General features: G+C 43.6%; 1 protein-coding gene across 3 annotated transcripts in view; it reads left to right on the top strand.

Annotated features, from left to right (window-relative positions):
- The window catches only part of VPS8 (VPS8 subunit of CORVET complex), an 85,497-nt gene that overhangs the window by 34,658 nt on the left and 38,065 nt on the right, over positions 1–12,774 (top strand). For all 3 annotated transcript variants that reach the window (XR_008734547.1, XM_055724124.1, XM_055724123.1), the window contains exons 23-30: positions 1,169–1,220; positions 1,512–1,554; positions 2,375–2,447; positions 6,355–6,474; positions 7,069–7,140; positions 9,745–9,864; positions 11,081–11,137; positions 11,545–11,627. Coding sequence is in view for 2 of the 3 variants with exons in the window: in XM_055724124.1 (XP_055580099.1) it covers positions 1,169–1,220; positions 1,512–1,554; positions 2,375–2,447; positions 6,355–6,474; positions 7,069–7,140; positions 9,745–9,864; positions 11,081–11,137; positions 11,545–11,627 (620 nt within the window). In the remaining variant the exon portion in view is untranslated. The remainder of the gene's footprint in view (positions 1–1,168; positions 1,221–1,511; positions 1,555–2,374; positions 2,448–6,354; positions 6,475–7,068; positions 7,141–9,744; positions 9,865–11,080; positions 11,138–11,544; positions 11,628–12,774) is intronic.

Raw genomic sequence — 12,774 nt, 5'->3', positions numbered from 1 at the left:
CAAGGGGGAAATCTTGTATGATATATGCAGTTTATTTGACTAGATGCAGTAGAGGAGAAAAGTAATTTGTAGTTGCTGTGCTTTAAACCACAAATTTGCCTGCTGAGGTAGCAACACTCTGCAAAGTTAGAGCAGGAAATCTAGTCATGTTAATAAAATAAGCATGAAACAAAAGCAGCAGACGAGAATAACACGATGATTTCAGAAGACTGCATTGCAAAACAGTCTGCTAGCAGCTTTGTTGCTGGTGGTGAGCCTGGCCAATGTGGTAAGATGTGCTGAGAAAGCACCAGCTTTCTGCACAGCGGGATTAATGGGGCTGCAGGCGTGAGAGGTTCTATGAACACCTCATGCTTTTTGTCCTTCATGCTTGCTTCCTTTGCTGACACAACAGGACATTAATATGTTGAAGAGTAATGGAAACAAAGGGTGAACATAGCTGTGTACAGAATTCAGAAAAAAGGTAGAAACAGTCCTTGCACTGAGGCTGATGTTGCTCTTGGTGCTTGGGTGTGGTCTGGTGTTTTTGTGGTAAAGCTGAAATAGAGAGCTGGGTCCATGAGAGTGTGAAAATCTTACACTGGCCAATTTTGAGCCGTTAGTTCATTTGATTTTTCTCAGGAAGGAGACTTTTTAGGTGTTCGTTTTTTTGAAAAGGACTTCTGGAAACCTGGCACTAATTGTATGAGTGCAAATAACTTTTCCTAGAGTTTCCTAGGGAAAAAAAAATTTCCTAACTTTTTTTCTAGAGCCAAGTATTTAGACAAGTACCTCATTCTAGCTACCCAAACTAAAGGCATTCTAGTGACCCTGCTAGGCAGGCTGAAGGTTTGCGTAATCTCTGTCGGCAGAAGGAACAAGAAGTGGAGCTGGTCAGTTATGCTCTGACTGTTACTTCTGGGACTACTGGAGACTGCTCTTTTGTGTGTGTGGCCTGTGCTTAGGGTTAGATCTGGTGGAGTGAAGGCTATCTTTTCATAGGTCATAACATCAGCTGGGAAAAGCATCCTTTGCCCCATTTTGGTGTCCTCTGCACCTTTTCATTGTAAGACATAGTGAGAAAGCAGATCTGTGGGGAAGATGCCCCATTGATCTCTGCTTTAAAACCACTCAGACTCTGCTTTGAGATATTCCAGCTGCTTGAGCACTGCCTTCTTTCTTGTTACAGAAGCTGTTCAAAGTCATTGCTCCTCCACTGAGTGCTGGGAAGTCTCTCACAGGTACACAATTTCCTTTTAAGGGTTTCCAGTTTTGACTAGAGATATTCAAAACATCAAATATCACTTCCAACAGAGGGATGCAAAAAGGAAATACATATCCACTATCAGGGTCTTGGAGAACAGAAAAGTGTTCTAGTACTATTTGCTGTGTGTAAAGCTGCTCAATTTACTGTGTCTAAAAAACTCTGCATGTGTGTCAGATGAGATGTTTTGCTAACAGCTGGGAAAAAGAATTGCATCTCTGTGTATTGTCTTGTGAAGAAAAGGTGACAAATAATTTTTGTTTTGTAGATGAACAGGTGGTCATGGGCAACAAGCTGCTTGTATATATAAGGTACGGTCCTTTAGAAAGTGTGTGAGGTGTGGCATAGTGCTGGCACCAGATTTTTAAGTTGCTATAGCTGTGTAATCTTACAGTGTGTTTCAAGGTATGAGAGGCTGCGTAAAATAGCAATGGCTACTTTGTACAGCTGACTTTACTTTGTCAGCTTTACATTTAAAATGGCTTTAAATTTAAAAATGGCTTATTGTTACGCATCATTTGAGTGGATAAAGTTGGAGACTTAAAGCTCATTACTACTGATATGCCAAGACCATGCCTTTATCTTTAGAATTCGGTTAGAGTGAGTTCTTTGTCCTGTGTGTGACACAGTGCTCCTTGAACAAGGACTCTGTAGCCTGGAAAGCTGTATTTTAGCCCTTTCTGCCATGTCTTTTGGGATAGATGTACTCAGTTGCTGCTTACTATGTTGCCTGCCATTTGCAGGATGTCGTTCTGAGATTGCACTGTAGTGATTAATTAGTGAATTGCTTTTTCTGGAATCTACTCAAGATTGTGAATGTTAGCTTATGCATTACTTCTGCTTCCCAAAATGCAAGAGTAAAGATTTTTGTGAGAAATACTGTTTCCTCATCACTTTTCTGCTGTGGAGTAGCATACCTTGGACGCAAATTCATGCAGCACATTACGCATACACATAATATTGTATATTAACAGCAGTGCTGTCTGTAATGCTTGCTTTCACAATTTACAAAATAAATTTGTTTGGCTTGTTTTAAGACCATCCTGAAAACTAACTCGAAAATAAACTGTTCTCCTCAATCTGTTTAATGTCAGGATGTATGAAAAATGCCTTTCTCCTCCTTTTCTATAGCTGCTGCTTGGCAGGCCGTGCATACCCACTGGGTGATATTCCTGAAGATCTGGTACCTTTGGTTAAAAATCAGGTGAGCAACCTTGTGGAAGGAAACTTTCCCATGTCAGGTTTTTAGAAGCAGCTGTGTATGTCTTATTTCATGGGTTTCTGATAGAAAACTATCATCAATCTGATAGCTGTATCCTTGTGATATGAGTGTATACCACTGTAAATACCAAATACATTTTTAAAGAATGAAATCAAACAGTTGCCGCAATTTGAACGTTTAAACTTAGTATTTTTCTTTCAACTGTAAGTTGGGGTGTGGCAACACAAAGTTCTCAGTGGCACTCATTTAGATACATTTTTTTTTTCTTATTCTCTACCACAAAGTTGACAGAAATTTGTAGCTGTCTCTTCTTTCTGAACTTGACTGTGACATGTCAAATACGGGAGGATCTCCCGCATTTTCAAATGCATGTAACAGGGGATTGGTAAGAGTGGAAAGTGAGATAACATCACAGAACATTAAATATTCCCTCCTCTTTCTGGCTGTTGCTGAAAGTTCAGCTTGTGTTGGAGTTTTCCTGCCTTGGATATTACATCTCTTCTCCCTTTGGATGGCAAAGCATAAAATTGAGCACAGTTTTCCACGATGAAGGTCCCATTAGCTGCGTTTCTGTCAGTCTTTGCCCTGGTATCCTGTCACCGTATCTTCACTTCTGAGGCTTATCCAGTCTTGGGTATTCAGGACACAAACGTGTCTGTTCTCTAGGTGCAACTCGCATGTGCAGGGTGAATGTCTGCCCTGCCACTTAAATCCAGATCACATATCCACAGATACTAAGTAAATGGGTAGATGAGGTGGGATGTGCCACCACTGTATCCTTGTGATATGAGTATATACCACTGTAAATTTTTATTTGTAAATATAATTTACATATTTAAATATAATTAATTATATTTAAATATAATTCATTAAAGAATGAAATCAAACTGTTGCTGCAATTTGAACGTTTAAACTTAGTATTTTCCTTTCAACTGTAAGTTGGGATGTGGCAACACAAAGTTCTTAGTGGCACTAATTTAGATACATTTTTTTTAGATATATATATTTTTTAAGTAGTACCAGGTAGAGTTCAGTAGATAGACATGTCTCTACTAAGTAGCTCTTTGTTGTGAGTTTCTTTGCTCTTGATTTTATGGTTATATTAGTGCATGTTCATACTCATCTCTTCATCAAGATACTGTGTTTGCTGAAGATAAATTTCTGGCCTTGTGATAACTGCAGGTTTTCAGCTGAGGTCAAGAGTGTGTTGTTATCGAGTGTTCCAGGCTGCATCCTTGTACCCTTGGCTCATGGAGTCAGCCAGCTACCTGTTCCAGTGGTGGCTGCTTTGCCACTTCACGCAGGCACGTGTGGGCAATTGGTTGCCAGAGCTACTTAATAGGTTCAGGGTGCTGTGACACATATCTCCTTAGGTTTATCTATCTCAGGAACCCCTCTTGAGAGTCTGCTTCGGCAGGAAGGACATTCTGGGGGTCACGGAACCGGGAAAGGGTTTAATGTTAGGTGTCTTCTGGTATTTGGAGGGGAAGGAGGATGTAGTTGGTTCTGAACTTAAACTCCTATATCCTAGCATGTGATTCCAGTTGGTGTGATTCCAGCTTTTTGTAAGGGGATTTTGGGGCTGGCCTGCAGCTTACGTTCCTGTTGTCGCTAATGTCTATGACTATCTGAGGTTTGAAGCTGAGGTGAATCTGTGATGGCTGCGAGGTCTGTGATTCAGGCTGTTTGACAACTTCTTCCTTTACGTCCTTATTACTGCCTCTTGCCCACAGCACTGAAGGGAAGACGCTTTCCCAAAAGACTATTCCACAGTGATGCTGTTAGGAAAGACAATTTCCTTTTCTGCTAGTCAGTGCCACTTTGAGACAACTTAAGAGGTAACCAATTTCTTCCTTTTCTTGAGAAAAGGCATAAAGCAACCTGTGGCTTGATATTTTCCAGTCCTGTGACTCTGTTAAGATTGTCTGCTTCCTCAGTCTGTTACAGCTGTGGTTAGGAGGCACTAGGCTGGTACTACATTCCTTCCCATCCACTCACCCTGGCCATCCTTAGTTTGGGAGAGTTGGCCCTGAGCGTGTGCAGCCATTCTGCTTATATAAGGCAGGATCTTAGCTGCTTCAGAAAAGCCTGTATCGATGTTTGTAGGCTCTGAAGTGTCTTGTTTTACACCCTGTGGGCTGAGCACAGGCTGACACTGTGACCTGACGTCCAAATTGTCTTCCCGGGTCACTTTAGGAACAGTGGCTGATGCCCTAAGGTTTCTGTGTGCTGCTATTATCCTGTGGCAGTGCAGGCTTACCCTGCTGTCCTCCTCTGGGACAAGCTGTGGTTCTTGAGCTCCATCTCTTTGTGTTGCTCTTCGCCAAGCTGTTCAGTGGACCTTCTTTGGCTCCCTGGATTTATCAGTGTCCTGAGTCTGCAACAGCAGCTTTCACATCAGGAGAAAAAGCCTGTTCGGTCTGGATTGTCCGACTGCAGCTGTTTCAAGGCAGCAAGTACTATTGCATGTGCCTTATGTATTTGTTCGGGACAGGTGTGAGCATGTTCTTGATTTCACTAGTTAAATCCCAGTGAACTTATGGCAAAAGTATGATGAGACATGCATGGTGGGGTGGGGTGGGGGGGCGGTGGGGGGGGCGCTTTTCTTGCTTTTTTCTTTTCTTCTTTTTTCTAATCCAGAGCTTGTAGCTCCATGTATGTGGTAGCTCTGGGTTACTGCAAACCCTTTCCCTCCAGGGTGTGCAAACCAGACTGCTCTGCTTTGCTGGCTCAAGCACTGGGCTGTTGCCCCCTCCCGTGGTCCTTACCAAGTTGCCGCCTGCACACTCCAGAGCTGGCACAGCAGCAGGCTGTGGCTTGGGCTCCGAAGGGAAGCGATAGCCCAACCAGCAGCAGTAGCTCTGTGGAGGAGCCATCAGCCTCTCCTTGTTACGAGCTCTGATGGTGTTCCTGAGAGCTTGGCTTAACACCCTTCTGTCTGGGTACTTGGCTCCCGTCTAGCTGCAGTCTGGAGGTTTTTTGGCTTTGTTTGAAGAGTTCCTAGCTGGCAGGTGGGTATCGGGTTTAAAGAGGCCAACAGGGAAGGCTGTGGGTCTGAAAGTCAAGCTGCTAACTCCTCCTGGATTCATGGCTGCTGTGGTGACAGGAAAGTTAACTCAGAACAGGAGTAAACGAGAGAAGGTGGCACTTCCTGAGGATGGCTGGGAGAGCGTATTACCTCTCAGTTCTCCATGGGATCCCACTGTGTATCTTAACACACGCTCACGAGTGCTAGCCAGTCTGCAGGAGCCTGCTCTCTTTCTGCTGGTAGCCAGATCTGTTGTGAGTGTGTTAGAGAAAACTGGAGCTGTTGCTGCCCTGTTTGTTTCCTGGGGGGATCTAGACACCTCTGTCAGTGGTTCAGTAAAGGGAGTTGCCTTCGTTTTGAAAGACATGCTCAAACTTCAGGAACTAGAAAGTCAGTGGAGAGAGTAGAGAACTGAATAGTGCCTAAGTCAGTCTTTGCAGCACCAAAAGCTTTGTGCCTCAAAATGAGGGGGCAGATTGACTGGCTCTTCCCAAGGGAACTACTGACAAGGAGAGGAGCTGTGCCCTGGGTAAGGAGGAGTTGCACAGCTTTTCAGGATAGCTGCCAGGAAGAGGAGGGAGTTACCTAATTTCACATGCTTTGGTCTGCCAGTGTAAGCCTTAATTTTTGCTTGATCTTAAACTTTGATTGATCTTAAATGGGTTGGCGAGTCTAACAAAGGAGAATTTTTTTCCTACTAACAAGCAGCAGAGAGCATTCAACTAAGAACACTGATGGAGTCCTGAGGTGCTTTAAAGCTTAAGCGCAAAGCAGGTAATGATGCTGCTTTCCCATGTGCTTATACTACCAGTTACCTGAAATCAATAGGAAATTGCTTGTTTGTTTGAATTTTCATTGCAGGTCTTTGAGTTTCTCATCCGGCTGCATTCAACTGAGGGATCTGTGGATGAAGAGGTCTACCCTTATGTTCGTACCTTACTGCACTTTGACACTCGGGAATTCCTTAACGTTCTTGCTCTGGTAAGAAATTGCTGATCTTCTCCAAAGAAAAGCGCAGTGACAGTTCTTTCATCATCTATGTCATGTTGCATGATCTGTAATATTCCTATTAAAAAGTTCATGCTTTAGCTAAACCAGCAGTTACTGGCTTGATGCAGAACACATTTGATATGTGTTCTATAAGATATCAGAGGATATCATAATAGTCTTTTATGTCCTTAAATATAAATTGATGAACATGACATATACAGTGAAGACTCTGGTAACACATGTAAAGCAAGACTAATGTATTTGTAAAGGGAATTTTAGTACCTACATCTTTCTCCTGTGTCAAGATTCATCTTTCTTTCTTTCTTTCCATATTTCCTTTCTAAATGTTTTGAATTTCCTCTGTGTGTTTGGACCTGTTACTTTTACCTGAATATATAAGAACTGTTTCGGTCGTTAAAAAAGAGCGAATTGTGTTTTGGAACCTGCTGCTTAGGTGATATGCACAGAACGGCCTTAAAAGCATTGTCAGCTTTGTGATGTGGCTGCTGCTTTGTGTTTGCTTGTATTTCTGGGGTTGGCAGTGGAGAGCGTTCTTCCAAGGTGTCAGTGTTTTGCCTCACGCAGACTTTTGAAGACTTTAAGAATGACAAGCAAGCTGTGGAATATCAACAGAGAATTGTGGACATACTTCTGAAAGTGAGTGTGCTTAAAAGTTAACCTCCGTTGACATCTGCCTGATTATATACAATACAGTGCAGGAAAGCCTGTAATTTGGATGAGGTGTTTCCAGTCTTGCCCTGGATGCCACCTCTGAGCAGGTGGTGAGCTGGAGCGTGGATTCACCTCAGCCAAGGTTGCCAGTTGGGTATTTGGAAGTGGCGCTTCATGCACATGATATATGGGGACAGAGATATCTCCTTTCCTGCCTGTGATTTCACCTGGGTGGTACTTTGTCAAATTTCTCCTTGCTGCACTGTTAAGCTTTTTTTAAATCTGTTTCTCATTGATTCCACTCCCTGATTCTTTCTGAGCAGGAAAAAAAAGGTCCCAGGAATCCTGTGTCTGGCAGGGTGCCAATGCTCTTCCGATAAAACACTGCTCCCTGTATCTGTAAATGCTGTGTTTGGGATGTAACATACCCGGAATGACAGGCCTATCTTTAGTAAATGGGAGAGAAGAGGAATTGTGAGTTATCAGCCCGGTGCTCTAGAAATCACTTGTCATCTGCAGACTGTGTTCCTTAACAATGAATGTTCTCATTAAAAGCTATCACTGCCAAATGCTGTCTGCTTTCCCCTTCAAAGTTGTCAGCATTAATAATGAGTAGCTCCACTTGGAAGCTGTTTATGTATAAACATATCATAAGTAGCGCTTCCCTGTCACTGTCATCACCGGTAGATGAGAGCAAGGGCACCCCTGAGTGAATTGGGTGACAGTGCTGCTGCAGTAGGCTGTGTCGGAGGGGCTGAGATAACGCAGTGGTGGGGGAACTTGTGTGAGCCTGCTTGAGCAGGACGTTGCTGTAAGGGTGTTAGCCCTGTGCTGGGTTAGGCCGTGCTGGTTTGTGTCTTTAGCTGCTGCCAGCAGGAGGTGGCACACTGCAGCTGTGTTCTGGAGGTGCTGGGGGATGTCCCTGTGGCATGGCATAGGCTGGAGCAGGCTGTTTACAGCCCTGCTCTGTGCCGCTGGCCACGTAGCAAATGTCCACGGCAACAGAATTCAACCCTGCTCTTGGAGGGGAAAAGGAGGGTAATTGTGAAAAGGGCTGCAGGATTAAGAGCATCTGCAGGCAAACGATTCAGTGTTATGAGAACTGTCACTCCTTTGGTCTGGAATCTGCTCTCCTTTTGGATAAAAATAATAAAAAATCTTACAACTTTTTATTTAAATGTGTCATCGGCAAAAAAACCCACTTAGGAAATAGCTGCACTTTTAAAATAGTATGGTCAACACAGACATTCTGCTAATGCTGATCTAAACTTTGCCAAATATATTGTCTTTTAGGAAGTCCGTATGGTTGGCCTGCAGGCTCTGTAAGGGTGCTCTTTCAGAGGTGCAATATTTTCATGGACTGACGAGGACCTAGTTTGTGAAAAACAAAGCCAAAATGAGTAAAACACTACTATTGTTTCAGTGACCTATATTTTTGATGCTGTTATCTAACACCTGTATATTCTCCTGTGTGAAATAGCCTTTTTAAGCAGAAAATGAAGATAGCATTAGCTGATGTTTCAAGCAGAGCTCTACTTGATTCCTTAATATGCCTTAGCTGTCTGTCTCCACTTGTGTAAGACAGCTATCTCGCGGGGGGCTGGAACTCCAGGTCACTTTAAGAAATTAGTTGTATCTCCCAGGCTTAGATTGAGTGAGGTTATAAACTCTGAGACGCTCCGTGTCTAGGCTTTGCTAGAGCAATTCTTAGATGTCAGCTGAAAGAGTTGTTCGGGTGATGGATTTCCACCCAACTAAACCCACTGCTTTTAGAGGGGGACTCTCCAAACGGGCATCTCACTTTCCCTGAGTGCTTAGGGTTCTTTTAGAAGCATGAGACGCCAAGTCAGGACACATCACATCCTGTTTTTATGTGTCAGACAGGTGAGAAGCACTTTTCGGATTTCAAATCCCTTTTGAAGTGATTCTTACTTATTCTAGTGATAGTCCATTTTTCTGTATTTCAAATCAAGTCAGCACAGCCACAAGTTTCTCGAAATATTCATAGACTAACAGCTAATTCAGCGGGGAAAGAAACTTTTCCCCAAACTGTTGTTTCATAGTCATTAAATCAGTTCTTCTGCATACCATAATTGAAGTGGTGAGTACCTGGGGCTTGAAGTCAGATGTATGGGGGTTTTTCTCCTATAATTACTAATCTTATCTTTTTTCCTCGTGTGACGTTTCCCTGCTCAGAAGCTCTGTTACCTGTCCGGTGATCAGCACAGGCTACAGAGACAAACAAGGGATTGGAGCCCCTTCACACCTGAAAATCAGGGATATGCAAGAACACTTGAGTATATGGCAGAGAGATTGAGCCTCTTCAGCTTTAGGACAGAGGTGATTTATCAAGGACACATCCACCATCTGTGTCTTCAGGTGGCAGAGTTAAATGCTATGGAAGGTGGTCATCTTTTGACCTTCAGGGTGGACTAACACCAGGAGATTGTGCAGATGTCTAGGGTAGGAGGGGATATGATGGTTGTACAGGGATTTCTTCTTGCAGTGTCCTGACTGCTTTCCCAAAGGCAGCTGCAGAAGCACTCACCTGTACTTTTATTTTTCCTTTTTCTCTCTAACACTTCTTAGGTCATGGTAGAGAATTCTGACTTCACCCCATCACAGGTTGGCTGTCTCTTTACCTTCCTTGCCCGTCAGCTTGCCAAGCCCAACAACACGCTGTTTGTGAACAGGACGCTTTTTGACCAGGCAAGTATTCCCTTGTGAGAGGCAGAAAAAATTGCAGCACTAAAGAAAGCATGGCTAGTGCTGTAGGCTGAAGCAATTCTGGCAGTACTGGTGCATTATAAAGCAGGTAGCATCTTGCTGGGACTTTGCTGTGCTTTCATAGCAGCCGAGTAGGAGAGATCACAAGCACAGTAAGCTCCGTATGTCAACTTGCCTGCTGGAGCTGTGTGAGAAATAGGGTTTGGTCCTAGGAGATGGAGCAGCCTCTGCTCTTCCCCTTGGAATGGCAGATCCCTGTGGTCAATAGCATGTCAGGAGAGAGAAAGCAAAGGCCCATAATGACAGGAGCCAAGCTGTTTATCTTTAAGCCCTCATGAGCATTTTGGCGGCTCTGTTGTCACTTGTTACGCACAATGAAGATGCCAAAGTAAGGAGATAAGGGGTGCCAACTAAAATGATATTGGCGAGCTTATAGAGCACGGATATGTAGTTGGTAATTTCTAGTTCGTGTGGCTGCTATCCTTCTCTGCTGTTTGAAGTAGGCTGATACGCACCAATGCATGCCTGAAGCTTGCACAGGTTAAGCTCGTATCCCAGCCTAAGTCCCAGAAATTCCTGTGACAGAGGCCACCGCTTCAATGGCTGCAGCAGTTGTGCTTTGATGATCATAGGGATATATGAACACCAATAAAAAACGAGTTACAAAATACATGTCCCTTGTCATGATTTAAGACCAAAGAAACTCTGTGGAGGCGAAATGGATTTGGTTTCAATAGTTTAATTACAGATATATTCAATTTCATTAATTATGAAATTAATCGTTAATAAAAATTATTTCCTGTTTTTCCGGGAGAGATGGCACTGTCTAGGAGAGAAGTCAAGAGGGTCAGTGTAGTGGTTCCATCTGTTTGGTGTATAGCCCAAGGCAGGGCCATGGGGTCCCCCGAGTTCTGTATTTCCTGGTTTCCCCAAAGTTTGATTCTAGATCCTGGTGCAGAGTCATGGGTTTCCCGCCCTGCAGTCTTTCAGCAGTTTTTGGTTACACCAGAATTCTTAAGTGTCCTTAGTTATGGGACCAAGGAGAGAGTACCTCGCAGATGGCTAGTACACTCAGATAGCGCCGTTGCGTTCTGAGTTGCGGTTGCTGCTGTTGTTGCTCACGGCCTGCTTGTTAGGTTTGTGCTAACGGCCTTGCTCGGCAGGCCTGACTCATGCTAACTTCTACATCCTTGCACAGGTGCTTGAATTTCTGTGCAGTCCAGATGATGACTCCCGCCATTCGGAGAGGCAACAGGTAATAAATAACCTTCAAGGGAACATTTCTTTAAGCACCAGGTATGACCGGACTGTAGAGCGGAGTTCAGCCTCGTTGGGAATGGGTGTTGGCTGAAGGTCACGTGCCAGAGCAGACACCTAGCGCAGGAGTGGTGGCCAGCAGGGAAGAATTGGGCGGTGCTGTGCTTCACTGAGCAGGAGTGAAGGGGGATCTACCCCAGCATCGCCTGTGGGAGAGGTTTGACAGCAGTAAGAACCGAGGCAGAAAAAGTCCTGGGTAAGCAATGACCTTCCTAGTTAGCGGACAATCAATTAAAAACCTGTGCAATAAGCCCTGTGTTAATACTAAATTTAACGGACCAGGAGCACTGTACTTTTAATGACACTGCTACTGCAATATAAATAACGGGTCTTCAATATCTGCAGGTCCTTTTAGAATTGCTCCAGGCGGGAGGGATAGTACAGTTTGAAGAGAGCCGCCTTATCCAAATGGCAGAAAAAGCTGAATTGTAAGTTGCTGCCTATGATATATCAACACTGCCTTTAGATCTTGTGCATGAAGTTTAAATACTGCCTTTAAATCTCCTCCAAAGCTTTTCTCCTCTACGTTTCCTGTTCCTACTTTGCAGCTGTGTTTGGGATTATTTTCCCTATGCATTCACATATGCTTCATTTAATATGTTCATATTTAGTCCTAGTCTTTCTGTCTTATCTCTACTGGGTGTTCTTCCAGAAAGCATTGTTAAGATAAGAGGGGATAAAAGCTGTGGAAACCCTTCAGCGTGAAACCCCGTGGGGCTTGATGAATTTTGGCACTTCCTATCCTAGAGCCCAGGCTTTGTTCAAAAGTATAGTTGTATATTTGAATGCTCTGCTGCTGACAGATGGAGATGACTCGTTGGGGTGAGACCCACAGGTGGTTTTAAAAGCACGAAGGGGTCTGGAGCCACCCCCGTTGTACTCATTTTAGAATTGAGTAGGAGAGACAAACACAGTGTCTACAAAGGCTAAAAATTTCCACAATCTCCTTTACAAGCTTTACGCTTCTAGAAAGAGTCTGTCATGCCTGAACAGAGCCGGCCAAGGGGAGGGCATCTTCATCCAAGCCTTGAATTTGGTTGTTCTGTGAATTAATCCACCATACTGCAAAGGACCAGAGAAACAGAAGTGCAGCGGTGGGGTATGCCATGCCCATTTTCCTCTGCCTCCTAGAAGCAGATACTGAACCAAATTTTTCAGATTCAAGAAATGCATTTTTTTTTCCTCCTTGCTTAAGAGAGTTTGACAGCCAGAACTACCAGCTCAGCTGCATCCATCTGAGCTAAAAGACTGTAGTGTGATGTTATTTAGCAGACTTTTAATTTGTTTTGCCTCAGTTGCATCTGTTTTTATCTAAAGTCTCGAAATATTTAAGATATTTTATTAAAATGTGAAGGTAGGAAGCTTTGTCGTAACACCTTGAGTCATGTTCAGTGTGTTTCTTCAAATTAGTGTTGCAGATTGGCCTAGCTTAGAGCCAAGTGTGTTATAGGAATGAGGATGATCTATGAACAGCAGAACCTGTGAAACCTTATTTCTTTAAGGATTTTTGTCCTCTGCCCCCTGCCTCTCGCCTTAGTAACTCCAATTTTCTCTGTTCTGTATGATAAGTTCCCA

This window comes from Falco cherrug, chromosome 11 (genome assembly GCF_023634085.1).
Source record: "Falco cherrug isolate bFalChe1 chromosome 11, bFalChe1.pri, whole genome shotgun sequence".
Classification (NCBI taxonomy): domain Eukaryota; kingdom Metazoa; phylum Chordata; class Aves; order Falconiformes; family Falconidae; genus Falco; species Falco cherrug.
The sequence above is the reverse complement of the archived record's forward strand: the minus strand, read 5'-3'. Positions and strand labels throughout refer to the sequence as shown.